The sequence below is a fragment of the Cnephaeus nilssonii genome (assembly GCF_951640355.1).
Source record: "Cnephaeus nilssonii genome assembly, chromosome: 11".
Classification (NCBI taxonomy): Eukaryota; Metazoa; Chordata; class Mammalia; order Chiroptera; family Vespertilionidae; genus Cnephaeus; species Cnephaeus nilssonii.
Window position 1 is genome coordinate 18,460,761 of NC_137082.1, and position 20,046 is coordinate 18,480,806.

General features: G+C 42.3%; 1 protein-coding gene across 2 annotated transcripts in view; it reads right to left on the minus strand.

The window, feature by feature from the left end:
- Positions 1–3,482: 3,482 nt before the first annotated feature.
- Positions 3,483–20,046, minus strand: part of PCSK2 (proprotein convertase subtilisin/kexin type 2) — a gene marked incomplete at both ends in the record, with an annotated part of 269,142 nt that continues 252,578 nt past the window's right edge. For both annotated transcript variants that reach the window (XM_079783512.1, XM_079783511.1), the window contains 3 exons: positions 3,483–3,969; positions 7,138–7,365; positions 19,898–19,998. In XM_079783512.1, the coding sequence (XP_079639638.1) occupies positions 3,483–3,969; positions 7,138–7,365; positions 19,898–19,998 (816 nt within the window). The remainder of the gene's footprint in view (positions 3,970–7,137; positions 7,366–19,897; positions 19,999–20,046) is intronic.

Consider the following 20,046-nt stretch of genomic DNA (forward strand, 5'->3'; position numbering starts at 1 on the left):
TTTTACAATGAAATATAAATATATTAATACTTTTATCAACTATTAAGATTTGCTAGAATAGCATGTGGTCACATGGGCTACAGCTAGTTTATAATACTGTTCATGGTACAATCCACGAGGAGGGGTTGCCATGTAAATCAGTACTTAAGAATATGTTTTAAGGGCATGTCAAGCTCTTTTTGTGGGCGAGTCTCTAATACTTATCAACCGTCTGTTAATTGTCCCAGGTGTTTACATTCAGGCAGGGTTATTGACCAGTACTGGCTGATGCTCTGTAGCTAAAGGGGCCGTTGTGTCTCCATCAGGCTGAACATAAAAAAAGTGGGTAAGAGTCCTCCACACAGATTCTCTTCTGCATGGATTGTAGCCACCTGTGTTATGATTACAAACCATAAGACTGAAGATTGAAGCAGCCTGAATCTCTGAGCCACTGCATGGGAGTCTATGGCGTTGGGGAGTCACTGAATCCTAAGTAGGATTTGTGTAAATAAAAATAAAGCTTCATTGTGTTAAACTGCTGAGATTCTTGGGCTGTTCGTTACTATAGTATAATTTAGTTTGGCCTGATGAATATATTCTAGAATAGATTTTGACCATGGCCCATGACCCACAATGAGAAATGCATTTTACATTGTGAGCCACTTCACACACTTAGACACATGCACACATCCCTGAAAAATATATTTCAGAAAACAGTGCTTATCATTATTATGCATGGTCTATTTTACTCTATTACAAAATGGTGGTCTTGCCTTCCTAAATTTGTTTTATGGCCAGCTACTGGGATGTAACCTGAGTATTAAAAATGCTGCTAGAGGTGTTTGATTTACTTGTGTATGATTGATTTTCTAATTATAAATCTTTCATGTATATTAATGAAAGCAGGCTTTTTAGATCTCTCTTTGGCAACATTTTATTATCTGCTTCTAGAATGGCTGGCAGTGTTTTTATGTAATGCATATCACATCCCACAATTCTGGAAAGTAATGTTTTCTTGTTAAGTTTCCTAATTTACATGTCTCTTTAAATTTGTTTAGAACATTTTGTAATAGGAAGCAACAATGTTATCCTGATTAATCATGATTTACTTATTTTCATTTTAAAAAATAAATGACTATAAATGTTTCTTCCATTAGGATCAGGGATATCATAAAAACTTCACTAGCTAGACATATTCTAGTGTTAATACTGGTGCAAAAAAATGAAATAGAGACCAAATATTTTTATATAGCACTATATATTTTTATATACTGTATACTCATATCAAAACTTGCCATTTTTATTAAGAAGCTGATAAGTTACTCTCTAATTTCATAAATTATACCACAACTGTGAAAATATGGACACTATTTTATATTTTTGCTGCTATATAAGACATTTAATGTTTATACAGAGAGCTGCAAAATTACAGTGGTGATGCAATGGGAATCAATGAACATTTTCACCTGAATTTCCACTGGCCTTTCTCTTCAACCAGTATCACCTTGATATACTCTGAATATTCCTTTAAAGATGAATATGGTGTCTATTTCTCCAATAAATAAGCATACACACATTTTCGGTATATGTGTGTATATACATTTATACAAGTGTATATATATACACATATATACACATGTGTATAGTCTACATATGTATATATATATTTCTGTGTGCACTTATACACACATAATGTCCTTTGGTTTATTTTCAGACAGTTAATGGGAAATGAATTTTTGATGATTTCCATTTATTTTTTTCTTAAAATCTAAACTGGTTTAAAAAGACCTTCGCAATAAGTAATAAATTTCTTTTAAAAATCATATTGTTACATTTTAAAGCATTAAATAGAGAAGGTCATGTGGTGTCAGAGAAGACAAATTCATGCCAACATGGGGAAAAAAAGAAAGAAAATGGGTTTTCCAGACTTCTCTCTTAAAGTTGTAACCTTCAGGGAATGGAAACTGGTGCTCTGGTGTTGCTGGTTTTGAGGAAGGGAACTCTAGGCTTAGCTACGTGCTCCCAGGGGAAGGGAGAAATGTAGCTGGAGTAGTTGATCAGTTCTTGGGAATCAAGTCAAACAAATGAGTCATTTCTTGGGAATGGGTGGACATTGGGATTGGGGATGAGGAATCCATCTTTGAGTAGGAAAACAAGGTGCCAACAGGTCAGAAAGCATTTCTATTTGGTAATGAAATGGTGTGGTGTCTTTTGGGGTAGACAGGGGAGAGGAATATATCAGCTTTAGATGACCTGTTAAACACCATCATGGACTGCTTAGTTGCCAAAATGGTACCCGTGCTTTCTCTAACAAGGGCTTCTCTTGCTTCCTTCTGGCTCAAGTTATGGGGGATGAGTTGGCATTCCCCACTTTGGCAGAAAAGTCTCCATACAAATGAAGGTCCATGTGAAGATGGCTGCTCACATCTTTAGACATGCCCACTTCACCCGCCACACACCTGTGCCTGAACAGAGGCCATTTGCCCTAACACATCAAAGAAATCACAACGTGAAGGAGTAAGATATTGCCCACTAAGCACATGCTTTGGAACTCAAAGCCCACGTTCATATGTGGAAAGCTGTAGGAAATACTCACCTGGCCTCTTGCTCCCATCAGATTAAGAAGTTCCCAAATGAATTAGGAAAAGGAATGTTCCTGGGTTAAAAACTACTATGGTGTGTGGCCAGACCTGCCTTGCATTTTCCCCTTTTGGACAGTTATGTGAGGAACCTCACAAAGTTGGGGCTGAAATGAATTCTGTGCCAACTGAGAGTAATTTGGACTTCTCTAGAATATTTTACCGTAACTCAGAGCAATAGCTGGTGAAAGGACAGCCACACTACATAGGGTTTATATTTGTCATGCTGGCTGAGTAGGAAAAGTTATGGTGTTGGCATTGGTGGTAAGATTTCCAATGCCCATGCTGTTTTACTCTTCCCCATCCAGTAATTGGAGTTCTCATAGATGGTATCTTTCAAATCATGCCACCTTCATCTACGTCGCTGAAAAATCTTGCTAAGTTCAAAACATCTTTCCCCAAAGCATTTACAGCATCTCTTGTGCTTTAAGAGATTCAGGACTCAACCTTGGTCATAAGCTTTGATTTTTTTTTTTAATCTAACAGGTCAGTTGAGACCATGAATAGACGTTCTTGGAGTCACTGTGTGTAGCTTTTTAAATGCATTCTCTTCTCTTCTCAGATCTGAAAAAAATTGAGGGGAAAGTTGTCCAAGTTTTTTTTTTTTTTTGCAGGATATCATCTATTTGAATGACACAAATAAAGAACCTAGAGTCACAAATAGAACGTAGATGTTGGTGGGAACACTGTATTTGGGGCATAGAATAAAAAAGATTACTTCCATTGTAAAGAAAATAATCATTGACAGTGAGTGAAGCTTCAGATCAAGAAGTTGGAATTGCTAGGTGCCTGACAAAGAATGGAGCAAGGACAGAGAGGCGGAGATGGGGGAGAGGGGGGAGGCGCCGGAGCCAGAGTGCAGCACTAGTTCTTGTGCAGGATGCTTTTCAGGCTTCTCTCCACAGCTTCATCCAGCTCCTCCTCCAGCTCTTCCTTCTTGGACATGGCCAGCTTGGACTGGTAATCCCTCACGACCTGATCAATGTAAGGGGCACTCTGCGTGCCATGCAGCATCAGGGTCCACTCCTTCAACACCCCCTTCTGAGGTGCGCTCCCGACAAACCCCAGCTCCAGGGTCCAGGTTCCTCGGGCGTCTTCCCCCCACGTGTGGGTGGTCATGAAAGGCCACTTGTCAAAGCCCACCTTGGAGTCATCATCCCTTGGACGCCGGCTCAGCAAAATGGACTTGGTGCCCATAGGGGAAGTCATGTTGATGTTCAGGTCTCCTCTCCTGGTTGCATTGACTGTGATGACAGCTTGGACATGCTCAAGGTAGCGGACAAAATTTTCCTTCCCTTCACACGCATCGGTGGTGAGGGTCAGCACCAACTTGCCAGTGGATGGTATTTTCCTGAGGGCAAAGCAATGAGGGGATATGGTAAGGAATGTGCATGTTACGTGAGGGTTTTCTGAAGACAGCTTCAGGTTGCAGAGAGAGCAAGAGCTTTGAGGTTAATCAGTCCTACCTCAGCTGTATGAGCCTGAGCAAGTTACCTATTATCTCTGAACCTTCTGTGTGGAAAGGGAATGTAGCAGATCTGTTGATGCCCCTCCCATTTCTCCTAAGTCACCTGAGTTCCCCTTCAGATGTGGCTCCCATGTACCCTGACTGCTTCCTACCTTAGGTATCAGCATCTCCCAGCATCTCTCCTGGAGCTTTTCCATGTTCTGTGGGAGTTTGCTATGAACAGCCTGCAAGTGACAGGGATTTAATTCCTCAGGGACAATCCTCTACCAGGGACTGACAGAAGGTGGTGAATAAATATACCCTAACTTCTCCATTCTTCAGTGGGACTGAGCCTAGTTGCCAACAGTGGACAACTAGTTGCTTATCAATGTACTCTTTATTGGCTTTTATTCCTCTTCCCTGTCTTACATCTCCACTTCCCCACTTGTATTTCCTGGAATCAACTCTCAAAAAATTGTTAGCACCCAAGTCCCATCTCAGGGTCTACTTTTGGGACAAGCCAAACTGCGACAGGAGCTCATAAGACCTTTCTTTTAAAGTGCTAAGTTCCTTATTATTGCTAATGTGAGTGTTATTATTATCATTAAAAAGCTGAAATTGGGTTAATTAATCCTAGTGAAGAACAGTCCTTTGAAAGATCAGGGAAATTTGGGAATCTCTTTGATCATAGAGTTAGAATCCAAAGAAGGGTCAATCTCAGCATTTCAGCTATCTTTCCATACAATCAATCTCCTTTGATGGTGACTTGCTCAAAGGCTCTTGCCCCAGAAACGTAATAAAGGAGACTACATTTGAGGATTGCATGGTGTGATGGGAAGACTCTAGATTTTGGGAACAAAACTATTTGTGTTAGATTTCTGCTTCTACACATACTGGTCAGGAAACAAGTCATTCAAATACCTGAAAGTCTCACTGTCACTGTGGGTGAGTTTAAATAAGACTGTGCATGAAAACTCTGAGCATGGTGCTAGTTCCCCTTCCTGGCCCTTTGCCCATGTTAATATCCTTCTTTGACATGGCTTTTATTTTGGAGCATAAAATGGTGAATATTTTAAGATACAAATCTTGTAGAGCACTTCTACAAAAAGGTGCTGGCCACACACCTGGTTCAGACCCGAGCCTTGGTTCTGCATTGAGCTTGGAGCCAAGGCCACAAAAGAAAGAAGAAGCTCTTGTTTTGGGGCCCATAAGGGCAGAATTCCAGGGGCATGTATGTATATACTCCCTACATCTTAAATTTTACTAATTTATAATGGAAACAGTTTCTTCTTTGATTATGAAGGCAGGCCATATGCTAGAGTGGTATTAGCTCTTCCTCAGTTTGTCACAAGAATCCCAGAGATTTTCATTTCCATTACAGTCTTTGCAGGCATCTTAAAGTAGCATTTTGGTTATTATCATTGCTCTGAAATTACATGTGGCACTAGGAATGGCATAACCCATGCTTACTTAATGTGTTGATAAAACAAAGGACATATATTACTTCATCACAAATTTGTTTAAAAAAGTTGGTTTCAATATATTTGGCTTCCTTTGCAATCCCATGTATTTTATCTAAAGCATTTAGAAACAGCATACTAAGATGTGGTCCATGACTTCACCATACTGCCAAAGAAGGTCAGGGTACAAAGGTTAAGAATTGCTAAAATAGAGGGTCAGAGAGGTCAAAGTATTGTCCAATTTGTGGAATTAAGATTTGAATCCAGGTCTGGGTAACTGACTACAGAAGCTGCAGGTCCTTTTCCAGGACCAAAGCGGAATGGAGGGGAGGATGAATTGTGAGAGGGCTCTGACTCTGGCCAAGCTCAGATGACCAACAGAAATAAGGCTGGGATGGAATGGGATGGTTAGAGATGGATTTACCACCATTGAAATGCCATTATCCCAGAGGTGTACCCTCACAATGGAATATGACACAGCGATGGGAGTGAATGAGATATTACTACACATAATAACTTGGATTGATCTCACACTCATAATGTTTAGTCAAAGAAACTGGATACCAAATTGTCCATACAATGTGATTTAGTCAGATAAAGCCCAAGAACTGTAAAGCTAATCTTTGGGGGCAGGAATGAAAACAATGGCTGTCCATGGGAAGTGGGGATTAACTAGAAGGGGGAATGAGGAATCTTTCTGGGGTAATGGAATGTTCCAGTGCTTTATTAGATGGTGGTTACTCGGGTGTATACACTTATCAAAACTCGAATAATACACTTAAGTTCTGTACATTTCGTTGCATGTACACAAAACCTTAATTAAAAATAACAATGATAAAAACTTCTATTTCTACTTTACTGATGGACCAATGAGGAAAGGAATTAAATAAAGAGGACCCTATTGTCCAATCCTCTTGCATTATGGGAAGTAGGTTCATGTGACCAGCACAGTGGTTTCTGGGTAAGGAACTTCTCACTTAAATCCTTTCAAATGTCTATCCACCTCACTTGGAATAAAATCAAATGCTTACCTTGTCCCACAAGTAGAATGAATAAATTAATTATGTTATAGTCACACAAAGGAACATTATTCAACAATGAGAATAAATGAGCTACAAGTACACACTAAACATGCTTGAATCTCATAACATAATTCTGAGCAAAACAATCTAGATATGAAGGAGAACACAGTGTATTATTCCATTTATATTAAGTATGAAGTAGAAAAAGTAATCTATGGAGTTAGAAGAATAGTGGGGAGATTATGGTGGAAGGGGATGCGGGGTTTTCTGGGATATTGGTTGTGTTCTGTTCTTTGATCTGGGAGCTGGTTACGCTGGTCGGTTTTTGCAATGAAAAATAATGGCATAAGGCACCAAAACAGTTAATGCTCACACCTAAAAGTATGGGTTCTGAGTCACCCAACTGTGTTCTATGTAAATGCTCCCCCTCCCCAAGAGTTGTGCATTGCTATAGCTCTCTCTGCAAGCTAGTTGTCCCTAAGTCAACTCCAGCACGTCTCCCTGACAGAGAGGGAATCTGATACTGTCGCTAATGCCATGGCACCATCTCTGGGACATTTCCACATGCAGCAGTCATGGCACCCACTTACTCAGGGTCCTGCACGGAGCCGCCCACACAGTGGAATCTCTCTGGCACCGTTTTCCAGTCTTTAGCCATCTTCACCATGGCGCCTGCGTCAAGGACCCCGTAGCCAAAGAGGTGATTAAACTCCAGGCCGACCCCATTCCGCCGCCACTGATGAACCTCATCATGAAGCTGGTTTCGTTTGGAGGTGAGCACAGTCAGATGCTGCATGTCTCTCCAGGTGAGACCCAGACTGGATGCCGGAAGCCATGGGAAAACAAGAGAAAAAGGGAGGGCGAGAGAGGAAGAAAGACACAATGACTAAGATAGGACAAACCCCCCTTGTAAGATTTTGGAATATCTATGAACCCCCAAGTCAAGGGAGAATTTCCATGCACTATTTAGAACCATTTTATATTTGTCAATTAGAAAAAACACACATGGGTCTTTCTACTTAAATGCATTTCAAATGTGCATTCTAACACACACACTGGAATGGTTAAAATGATAAGACTGACAATACTAAGTATTGACAAAGATGTGGAGCAAATGGAACTCATGTACTTTGCTGATAGGAGTGTAAATTATTGCAACCAGTTTGGAAAACTTTTTGGCTGTATCTTCTAATGTTATCCATATACTTAAGCTATGGCCCAGAATTTCCATCCTTAGGTATGTATCCAACAAAAATGTGTGTATACATTCACCAGACATATGTACAAGAATGTTCACAGGCCCAAACTGTGAAGCCCTCAAATGCCCATCCAGAGTAAATGAATAAACTAGTTGAGGTGTATTTATAGAATGTGGAATACTATAAAGCAACAAGAATGAATGAACTATAGCTACTCCGAATAATATGGATGAATCTCACAAACAGAATGTTAACCTGTGGAACCCACACACTGAGGAGAACATATTGTATTATTCCACTTGCTTAAAGTATAAAAACAGGCAACATTAATCTATGCTGTTAGAAGTCACATCTTGATCGGGGAGGGGACATAAAGGTCTTTTGGTACTGGCAGTGCTGTTTCTTGATCTGGGTGTTGGCTACATGTGTGTGTTTCATTTGTGAAAATGAAGCTATCAGTTCTTCAAGGGCAGATACAATGTCTTCTGCATATTTTTATCCTCAGTGTCCAGGTCACAGGACACAGAACTGCCATTGGCACACTGTCCAGTGAATAAACAAGTCTGCTTGAAAATGCTATTGGTTTTGGAAATTAGTGTCTGATGTTACTCAGTGTTTGTGCGTGTGTTTTTAAAAAAATATATTTATTAATTTCAGAGAGGAAGGGAGAAAGAGAGAGAGACAGAAACATCAATGATGAGAGAGAATCACTGATAAGCTGCCTCCTGCACACCCCCCACCAGGGATCAAGCCTGCAACCCAGGCATGTGCCCTTGGCCAGAATCGAACCTGGGACCCTTCAGTCCGCAGGCTGACGCTCTATGCACTGAGCCAAGCTGGCTAGGGCAGTGTTTGTGTTTTTTAAACTGCAAGTCATGACCTATTTGTGGCTAGGAAATCAACTTATTGCACATGTTGCCTACGTGGGATGCACATAACAATCTTCTGGTGGGGCATTTAAAATCCCACTGCTCAGGCCACACCTCAGACCAATTAAATCAGACTCTGCAGGAGTGGGACCAGGTATTGTAAATTGTTAACATTTCCCCAGTCATTCCAATAGGCAGTTAAATTTGAGAAGTAATGATTTAATGGATGGAACTATTGTTAAAAAAGTGAATGGCATAGAATAGAAAAGAAGAACAGTGTACATTTCATATAATATGGGAAACTATTTTTCTTTCTTGGAACTTTTGGTGTATGTGTATTGAGTAACAATGAAAAAATTATTTCTCATGAGAGTCTGGTCAAAAAAGTTGGAAAATCCACGCACTATGATTCTCTTCAGAAGTCAAATAATTAAAAGGACTAGGAACAACATAACTCATTTGATAAACTTTTAACACATGTAGTGTTCATTGGTTCAAAGCTTTGAATCAGAGTCAAAAGATACTAATGATTCATATGCTCTTGAAATGTAGATATTTAGCTTTTAAGGAGAAAGTTGCAAGGAAGGTCAATGATTATTTGAGAAAATTAAGAACATATCTTGGACATATGATCCCCAGGACGCAGGGAAAGGTGTGAAACTTCCTGAAGTTGATTATGACCAAAAGCTCAGTGTTTTGTCAGAATGGGATTCTGAATTCATTAAACCCAGAATGGTTTATGGTTGATAAGTGAAGAATCTGGTGACTTTGAGGTGACCTGAGAGCTCTTGGCAGGTGGAGTATCTCCTATCGTTGCTAGGGGTCTGCCACAAAATGTGCTATGCTTCCTGACATTCGGAGAAGGACCCCCTCAACATTTCTCCAAGGACTTATTTTCGGGGGTACACGAGAGGAAGGATGTGTCAGAACAAGAATCTTCTCACTTCAGAAATAAACCGGAACATAGTACACATTCCAATGTAACTGAGTTTGTTTGGCCAGCCATTTGCATATGCAGAAAAATAAAACTGCATCCTTTGTAGTTCCCTCTTTTGAGCAATTTCAGAATTAACAAAATACACTGTTGTGTAAAGCAGTATTTCATCAACCAGCTTTTAGCTTTAATCCTATCACAGCAGCTCAAGAGCATCTTAGGTAATACCTAAGCCTATATAATAAAGCCCAGTGACCATAACAGCAGAACGACCAGTCACTATGAGGTGCACTGACCATCTCTCGGTCCCTCTCCCCCCCCTCTGCTGCTGACAGGCTCCCATTGCCCTATGGCGAATGGGGAACCGGCATGAGTGGTGGCGGGGGCGGGAGGGGGTGGGGCGGTGGGGCTGGCTGCCAGCAGCCAGGGAAGATGGCCCTGATTGCAGGCTAGGCCTAGGGACCGTACCCGTGCACGATTTTGTTCTCCGGGCTTCTAGTTAAATAACAAAAAATAAATTTACAGAGTATAATATAAAGATCTCTGTGGTGTAGGACAAGTAATGTGACATGTTCTTTCCTGGTCTCAAATATTTTATGTAACAGTTGGGAAAATAAGACACATATGTAGAAAAGTACAGCACAATGAAGTGACTCCATGAATGTCTATTCAGTGTCCACCACGTCCAGGCACTGTGCTGGTGCTGGGCACATTGTAGGAAGGCCCAAGCCTCAATATTTAAAAAGGGACAAAACCACAATGAGATATCACTCACATCTGTTAGAATGGTTATTATAAAAAAGACAACAAATTCTGGCAAGGATGTGGGGAAAAGGAAACCTGTGCACTGCTGGTGGGAATGTAAATTGGTGCAGCAACTATGGAAAAAAACATGGATGATCTTCAAAAAATTAAAAATAGAACTACCATGTGATCCAGAAATTCCACTTCTGGAATATATACAAAGGAAACAAAAATACTCACTTGAAAAGATTCTTCACCCCCCCCCCCCCGCATGTTCATAGCAACATTATTTATAATACCCAAGACTGGAAACAATCTAAGTGTCCATTTATAGATGCATGGATAAAGATGTTTATCCATTATGTATAAAATGGAATATTATTCAGTCATGAAAAATAAGGAAATCCTGCCATTGTGACAACATAGATGGACCTTGAGCATATTAATCTAAATGATATGTTGGACAGAGAAAGACAAATATATATAATCTCTCTTATATGCTAAATCTAAAACAAACAAACAAACAAAACAAAACCCAAACGGATAGAAAAAGAGATAAAATTTGTTACCAGAGATGGGGGTGGGGCATTAGAGGAAGGTGATCAAAAGGTACAAACTTTCAGGTATAAATAAGGACAAGGGGTCTAATGTACAACTTGATGACTACAGTTAGCACTGCTAGTGATATATAGGAAAGTTGTTAACAGAGTAGATCCTAAGAGTTCTCATCACGAGGAATTTTTTTTCTTTTTCCTTTTACTATATTTTTATGAGATCATGCATGTTAACTAAACATATTGTGCTAATCATTTCACAATATATGTAAGTCAAACCATCATGCTGTACACATTCACATTTACTGTAGAGTGCTGTATGTCAATTATATCTCAATAAAACTGAATAAAGAAGAGGGAGGGCTATCACGAAAGGAAAGCTAGGATGCTGAGGAAGCCAACAGTGGACCCTTTGTTATTCCAATAGGGGGACTCAGACTGTGGTCCTCAAGCCCCTGTGTCAGAAGCACGTGGGGGGTGCTGACAAAAAGTAGATTCCTGGCCTCAACCCCAGCTCTCCTGAATCGGCCTCTGGGAGGTTTTGAGCCTGAGAATTTGCACTTAAGACAACATGATGAGTCTTCTGCACACAAATGTCTGAGAACAGTGGTCTAAGATGGCAGTTCTCCACCTTGGCTGCATGTGAATCAAACGTCAAAAAAATAATGTCAGACAGGCCCCAGGGATGTTGATTCCATGGGCTTGTCCAATATGCAGCCAAAAGCTTAAGCAAAGCTGATCCAGGGGAGTGGTTCCGACCTTCCTGGGCAGCACGTGGGTGTTTGCTAAAGTTGCAGCTTTCCAGGCATGACCCAGGAGAGTCTGAGTCGTGGACCTGACATGGCTTTGGATATATTTTTCACAAGCACTGCAGGGATTCCAATGATCAGAAAATCTGAGAAACTTTGGTCCAGGGGGTCATCAAGCATCTCTTAGAAATAGCATTTCAAGCCAAGGTCAAGGGCAGTGGTTCTCAACCTTTCTAATGCCGCGACCCTTTAATACAGTTCTTCATGTTGTGGTGACCCCCAATCATAAAATTATTTTCGTTGCTACTTCATAACTTCATATCTGTGTTTTCCGATGGTCTTAGGTGACCCTGCTAGCGGTTCTCAACCTGTGGGTCGCGACCCACAGGTTGAGAACCGCTGCTGTAGAGCCCAAGACCATCGGAAAACACAGATATTTACATTATGATTCATTAACAGTAGCAAAATTACAGTTATGAAGTAGCAACGAAAATAATTTTATGGTTGTGGGTCACCACAACATGAGGAACTGTATTAAAGGGTCGTGGCATTAGAAAGGTTGAGAACCACTGGTCAAGGGGACAAGTAGGAGTGACTGAGTGAAAAGACAGGGAAGGGGAGGGCTCTAGGGGAGAGAAGGTTCTGGAACGAAGGATTTAGAGGTGGGAGAAAGCAAGCATTGTGCAGGTGATAAGCTTGAGAAAACACAGGAAGGCATGAGCCCCAAGTATGACAGGAAGAGAGAGCCAGGAATTGTAAGGCAGGAGAGGATGACAGGCCGTTCACCCACATCAGAACCCTGGGACTTATCTCAGGGACTTAACTCAGCCAGTAGTGGCAGAGTTGAGATGTGATCTGATCTTTATCTACAATTCCATGGAGAATGGAATCGAGAAGTGTGGGACTGGAGCCTTGGCCAGTTTTCTCAGTGGTTAGAGCATCGGCTCTCGGACAGAAGAGTCTCAGGTTTGATCCCCAGCCAAGGGCATGTACCTTGGTTGTAGGCTCAATCCCTGGCCCCAGTCGGGGTGTGAGCAGGAGGCAGCCAAACGGTGTGTTTCTCTCACGTCGATCTCTCTCTCTCTCTCTCTCTCTCTCTCTCTCTCTCTCTCCCTCTCCCTCTCCCCTCCCTCCCTTCCACTCTCTAAAACTCAATGGAAAAACTATCCTCAGGTGAGGAATAAAAAAAGAAAAAATGTGGGACTAGAAAGCAGGCCCACACTAATGAGAGATTGCTGCAGGGGTCTGGCCAGGTATGACCATAAGGAACAAAGCTGGGAGCTGTCACAAGGCCATGCATGAGTAAGTCCCAGGCAAATTATCAATGAAAACTGTTGCACTTGTGCAGCTGGCTTCAATCGCTTATAGGATCCTGCAATGCTCCAGGGATAAACACACGTTTGCTAGTAGATTGGTCCTAGGCCACTCAGAGTAGACCAGCTGGCTCTTGGTTTAGAGTAAGTACCCACAGAGAGCAAAGTGGAACCCAGGACTCCTCGAGGAGACAGAGGATGGTTACATTTTCACTTGGAGAGGCCAGAGCTCCAAAGAAAGAGGTCACTTGGGACACTGTGGAGAAAATCCTGTACAGACGTGGCAGAGGTCTTAAGCAGGAGAGCGTGGGGGTCCTGGAAAAGCCAGTCTGAAGCCCAGGAAGAGACGGGCCTCTTGTGTCTGAAAGAGGAGTCTGGCATCAGGGAGACTCAGGAAGGGCTGTTTCCTAAAACACTCAAAGCTGGTTCTGGAAAGTGAATTATATGCTTGAGATTGTTCGCCTGTGAATAATCAGCAGAACTGGGTCTCCCACAGGGCCCTGCACTCGCCAAAACTTATAGCTGGTTTACCAACTTCCCACTAGGAAGAGTGAAGTACAAAATATTGACTTTTTTTTTTTTTTTTTTAGTTCTCTGTGAGGATTGCCCTGACTTCCGCCTCATGATCAAGGCAGCAAAGAGAATCCAGGAGAGAACAGGCATCTTTGGAGGACTGCACACTGAAATGTTTTCAAGAGGTTGCAGTGTGAAGGTTGGAGGAATGACTTCTGCTAACATGGGGTAAATCCTAGAAGCCAACAGAGTTTTAATCCCTCTACTTATTGATCTTTATCTGAACAGAGAAAGGTGTATGAACCTGAGCAGGTAGCTTCATTCCTCTGGGCCTCATTCTTTTTTGTGCAGAAGAAGAGATGTTTGGAGTAGTAAAAGATCGTTTGTTTTCTTTTAGCTTTAAATTTCAGTTTATTCTCTAAACTCTGACAGGATTAAAAACCAATGTCAAAGGTCTAGATTACTTCCAGTCTGAGAAAAATGATGCATTCATAACTCAAGTTGGTATTTTCTACATAGTCTGTTTGCCTGACTCCTATGACCTGTGAGAGAAAATCAGTTTACATGTTACCATTGTGTAGCTGTGCTATGTAAAACCTCATCTTGAAGAAATCAAAACCCAATTTTGTGTACAACTTTTGAGGAAGAATCAATTCATTCACTTCAGCCTATTGCCTTGGGCAGAATGCATGGTGATACCCTGACCCCAGAAGGTGGTTCTTCCCACATTCCATAGTTGGGCCAAGATAAGACCCTGAGTTGGAGCCCAGGATCCATCCTTAGGGTTTAAATTTCAATCCTGCTGTTTTCTAATCATGTGAATTTAGATAAGCTACTTTAACAATCTGAGGCTCAGGGTTCTCATCTATAAAATGGGGTTAAGGCCCAGCCAGCATGACTCAATGGTTGAGCGTTGACCTATGAACCAGGAGGTTACAGTTTGATTCCTGGTCAGGGCACATTACCGGGTTGCAGGCTCCATCCCCAGTGTGGGGTGTGCAGAAGGCAGCCGATCAATGATTCTCTCTCATCATTGATGTTCTATCTCTCTCTCCCTCTTTCTTCCTCTCTGAAATCAATAAAAATATATTTGAAAAAAAAATCTATATATATAAAAGCCTAAGCAACCAGTTGACCAGTTGCTATGATGCACACTGACCACCAGGGAGCAGACACTCAATGCAGGAGCTGCCCCCTGGTGGTCAGTGTGCTCCCACAATGGGATCACTGCTCAGCTGACCAGGATGAGTGGGGCTGGGATGAGTGGGAGAGGCTCCTCCCTGGATCTCCACAGGCCACGCCAAGGGACCCTACTGGTGCACAAATCTGTGCACTGGGCCTCTACTATATATATAAAATGGGGATAAGGCCTTAGAGGTTTTTTTGTAGGGTATAAATGTAGATCACCATGTGATATTAACTAGCATGGCACTGAGCACTCAATAAAGAATTTATTAATATTATTAATATTAAAATATATCTCATATATTGAGCATCAATGTAAGTTTGAAGAGAATAGACACTATTTCCCATATACGTATATTGGTCACAATATTTAAAAGTAAATGGAAAGTTTTTCAGCTTTAAGGTATATTCAACCCTCAAATAAACACATATCCAATTAAAAAATGCACTTTCCTAGAGGCATGGTGTCTTTGAAGTAGACCTATAATATACCAGGAAGTCATAGAAGACCTGTTGGTGATCTAACTTTCTATTTTTCATATAAGACAATAGAGATCCATAGGAGGTGAGTGATTTCCCACTTAGTTGCTGGAAGACACTAGCAATTCTATCATATCTATCCTTCTTATTTATTAAGAAAACCCAATTTTATTCAGAACAGCAATGTTATCAGTTATAAAACTACATTTCCCAGCCTCTTGCAGTCTGGGGTGGTCATATGACAGTTCTGACCAATGAGAAATAAGCAGAAGCCACTGGGCAGAGGTTTTTGGAAAAACCTTTAAATGGGGCTGACTCAGCTGGTGGATTTCTTTTTTCCCTTTGCTCCTCTCTTTTTTCTGCCTGAAATGTAAACACAATGATTGGCGCTCCAGAAGCACCTACAGAACATGAAGGTGGAAGAGGAGAAATCCAGAAAAAGCTGGATTGCCTGATTCCTGGTGGCACCCCCATACTTGCCTGGACTTCTCACCTCTGTATTATCTTTCACGTGACAGGATAATAAACCCTTTTTTTAAATTTATCTATTGTTATTCAAATTTTCTGTTTTCAGTCTTGATCTAATACCAGCACCTAATCAGAGGCTGAGTCTAGATATTCACATTCTGCACAATAGCACCCTGGTTCATAGGTTCATAGAGCCATTGCCCTACTGGGTGCCACACACCCCAGTCCACAGAACAGCAATGGGCTGGCTGCTTATGTAGCCCCTTGAGTGGGGTTGAAAAGACAAATTCCTGGACCATTCATCCCCAGGGATTTGTGTTCAGTGACTCTTGGCAGAGAGTTGGGAATCTATTATTTTCAAACTCCCCCTTGTGCTCAACTTCACTAGTTATCAGGGAAATGCAAATTAAAACTACAATGCAATTCCACTGCACACCCATAAGCATGGCTGAAGTGTAGAAGACTGACAATACCCAACGTTGGCAGGGATGTGGAACAACTCTAACTCTCATACACTGCTGGAGGAAGTGTCAGTGGGTACATTCACTTTGGAAAACTACTTGGCAGTATCTGCTAGAGCTGCACATATGTATACCCCTGACTCAGCATTTTGACTCCCTAGAGAATACCCAGCAGAAGTGTGTCCTTAGCTTCACCAAAAGACATGTACAAGAATGTTCATAGAAATATTACTCATAATAGCCCCAAAGTGGAAACAACTCAAGTACCCATTTATAATGGAGTAATATTCTACAATGAGTATGAACGACGTATAACCAGACACAACAGCATGGAGGAATCTCTCAGACTTTCAGAGTAAAAGAGACTGGTACTTAGACTTAGGTTAACAGTCTTTTTCTTGATTTGGGTGCTGGTTACAGGGGTCTATTAACCTTGTAAGAAGTCATTGAGTTATACCTAATATCTGTACACTTTTCTCAGTGTCTATTAGACTTTGATAAAGAGTTTACATGTAAAAATCCATCCCCTGGAAGGTCAGTTTTGGAAACGTTGTTCTAGACCAAGCATCTCAAACTCACAGCCTGCGGGCCGGGCTGTATGCCCCGTTTATTTGGCCCGCATTCGTCTTTGAGTTTGACATGCTTGTTCTAGACCAATATGTGGGTCATTTTACTATGGATGCTTCTTTTGAACCAAAAATTTGCCTCTTTATGACATCTGCTCCTCAAACCTCCCTCAGCCCGAATAACACAGATGGTCATGGAAGAACCCCAAATATTTGAAGGTAGCAGTTACCCCTCCCTCCTCTGCCCACATGTTCCCATTAAAGAAATTCTTTAAAATTTCTCTAATGGTCACACTGGGACATGTGAACAATATTCCTATGACTCAATAAGCCACTTTCAAGCATTTGGCAGAAAAGCACTGTATAATATTGAAAAACAGTGGTGATTGGGCAGGACAAAGGAAGGGTTTCCTTTTCCCCCCTGGAATCATGGGGTGGTTATTCTCCCTCTTTCACAGTCTCAAGGGGTATCCAGTGTGACAGGATAATTTGTTTACTGCATTCCCATTGCTTTGTAAAAGTGTTTTATTGGGCCTCTCGGAGGGAAAGAGCCCTTGATTGATGTCACATGGTCACCGAGGACTCCCAGTTTCTTGTCTCAGGACAGAGGAGAGCAGTAGGAACTGTTCCTGGAGAGTCTTCCCCTCCTCATCCCTCTGGGCTCTTTCGGGGCTATTTCATGCTGACCAGTGGTTTTCACTGCTGGCTACTGGGACCCCTTTGCCCACAGGTGCAGAAAGCCAGACGTGCTCCCAGGCATGGCTTTTAGCACAGGAACATGGCAGCCCAGCTCCCTCACCTCAAGGGAAAACAAACTCTGAGGCGTAAACATTTATACTCCAGAGTTCCCCAAGCTGAGGCCAGAACTCCTGAAATTGCATACTTGTTTGGCTTCTCCCTGTCCCTAACCTGCTTCCACTACTTCCTTCTGGTCTCTTCCTTTAGAAACCACTTGCAGGAAACTCATCTCAGAGTGTGCTTCCACCTCAGGCAGTTGGTATTCTGAGGGATTTTAGGACTGGCTCCCGTGGTGGGCTTGAACCACCTACTGCCAGCTGTCATCCTTCGCTGCTACATGGCCATAGAGAGCATTAAATTCATGACCATTGCTCTAAAACAAAGTGTGCCTAAGTGGTGACTGCACTCTCTTCTGGAAGGATATCTACAAGCGTGTGCTCAAGAAAGCTGGTGCAGAGCCCATGAATCCAGTAGCCTTGCTCCATCAATTTGCGTTGTTCCTTTGCATGCGTATAGGCCTGGGCAAGTGGTTTTTGCTTGCCAAAGACCAAGGCGACTCTGAGTCAAGTTCTGCCCTCTTAGATTTAAAGGGATACCAGAAACCCCTTCTTGCTTTTGGAGTTCTCCTGCTCCCCGTTCTCTGCCAGGCTCAGCGGCAGGCAGCAGGCTCCCCTGCTTGTCTGCTCCCAGCTGGAGTGAGCAAAGCCAGCTCAGGCTCCAGGGCACAACGAGCTCTGAGGTGCACAGTTTCATCTGCAGGAAATGCAGATAATCTGTGAGTAGGTTTTGGTCTCTGCGTTTAATAGAAACTCTTTGACCGGTGTCTATCCCTCTGTGTCCTAACATTTCCGCCTGACTTTTGTTAGAAGAATTGAAGTTTGGCTTGGTCCAAAAAGAGGAGTCACTCTCAATTTGGGGCCTTAATTGTAAAAGGAGGATGTTTATGCCTTTTCAGCTTGAAGGCAGAGGGTTGGACTAGACAATCTTTCAAAGTCTCTTCCTATTCTAGGAATCAACTCTTGCCTCTTTTGCAAGTCAAAAAATGCATTTGTGGAGAGAGACAAGCAGGGCTGCCTCGAGATTGATGCTCAAAGCTCCAGTTGCCTAGCAACAGCTGAGGAGGGGTGGGAGGTAGAGATTCAACTCTGCTTCCCCAGGAACCCGAATCCAACTTCTCACAAATGGCTGGTGCAGCATTTTCAGACAACTCCCTACATGGTGGGCATTTGCACTCACACCGAGTGCATGGTGCCTGAAGCCAACATGTTCATTGCTCAAAAACAAGGCTAGTCTCTGGTTTGCACTAAGAGAATATAGAGTAGCAGGTTGTCAAGTACCTCAGCTGGTATATCGAAAGTGTGCCCAGCAGTAGGGATATGTGGCCTCGCTGTGGAATGGTGAGAACAGAGAGGATGGTCTCCTCTTACCTGTAGCTTGGAAGGTTTCCCAGTAAAGCACATTTCTTGGTCAATACTGCGTGACTTTGCTCACCTTGTCTCAGTGTTAAAAGTGAATTCGCCTTATAAATTAACAAATCTTGAGTCGGAGCACCCTGTTTGACACATGTTCTGAATACCTTGCTAGATACCCAGCTTGAAAATGGTTTTATTTCACTTAGCTGATAGTATTATTGGAATAAAATAGCCACCGATCATCCAGAGGATAAAGAGAAGTTTTTATGAAGAAGAGACCACCTACATGCCCCTATTTGGTATCTGAGCAAGTAGCTGGTATGTGTGGTGAGGTGTCGGTGTCCTGGACTCTCCTAGGGGTACACCAGTACTCTCCCAAGGGTGATTGCATCAGCATTTCTTTTATGTTCATGAAGGAAAGGTACTCCCGAAGAGGGAAGAATAAACAGGCTCAACATCAAGCTTGCCTAAAAGGACAAGCCATTAAAAAAATGTTTCCTGTCCTAGCCAGTTTGGCTCAGTGGATGGAGCATCAGCCCACAGACTGAAGGGTCCTGGGTTCTATTCCGGCCAAGGGCATGTACCTGGGTTGTGGGCTCACTCCCTGGCCCTGGTCAGGGCATGTGCAGGAGGCAACCAATTGATGTGTCTGTTTCACATCGATGTTTTTCTCTCTCTGTCGCTCCCCCTCCCTTTCACTCTCTAAAAACCAATGGAAAAATATCCTCAGGTGAGGATTAACAAGCAAACAGACAAACAAACAAATGTTTCCCCGCATCTAAAACTCATGGAGAGATTCTGAGACATGTTGAGTTAATATAATGGATGTGTGTGATCACCTGCACAACTTTTCTTAAGGGGGAGACCTTAATGATGAACTGAGTTTCAAAGAACTTTCACAATGACAAAAATCTCACTTTCAATGTTAACGAGAGCCAGGGTTTTCAATAAAACATGTCTGAACCACAGGAATTCTCCTTCTTCCTCTGTTTGTAGGATTCTCAAGTGGGCCTATTGTAGTTTTGTGGTGTGTGTGTGTGTGTGTGTGTGTGTATGTGCAGGCTCTTGCATCCACTTTTGCCTCCATGGACACCTAGTGTTGGGTGGAGAGACACATGTTAGTCCACCTTACAGAGTTGACCCTTATCCCGAGCTGGAAACATACTTAGCCTCTAAAGCCAGAGCAAACACTCCAGCGGCCTCTGGAGCTGCTGCAGATGTCCCAGAATGCCTCAGAGTGCAGTTGCCATACAAGTCTGTGGTTGCCTGAAAGAGAAGATATTGAGCAACGAGTCACACTATTTTGAATCCCAA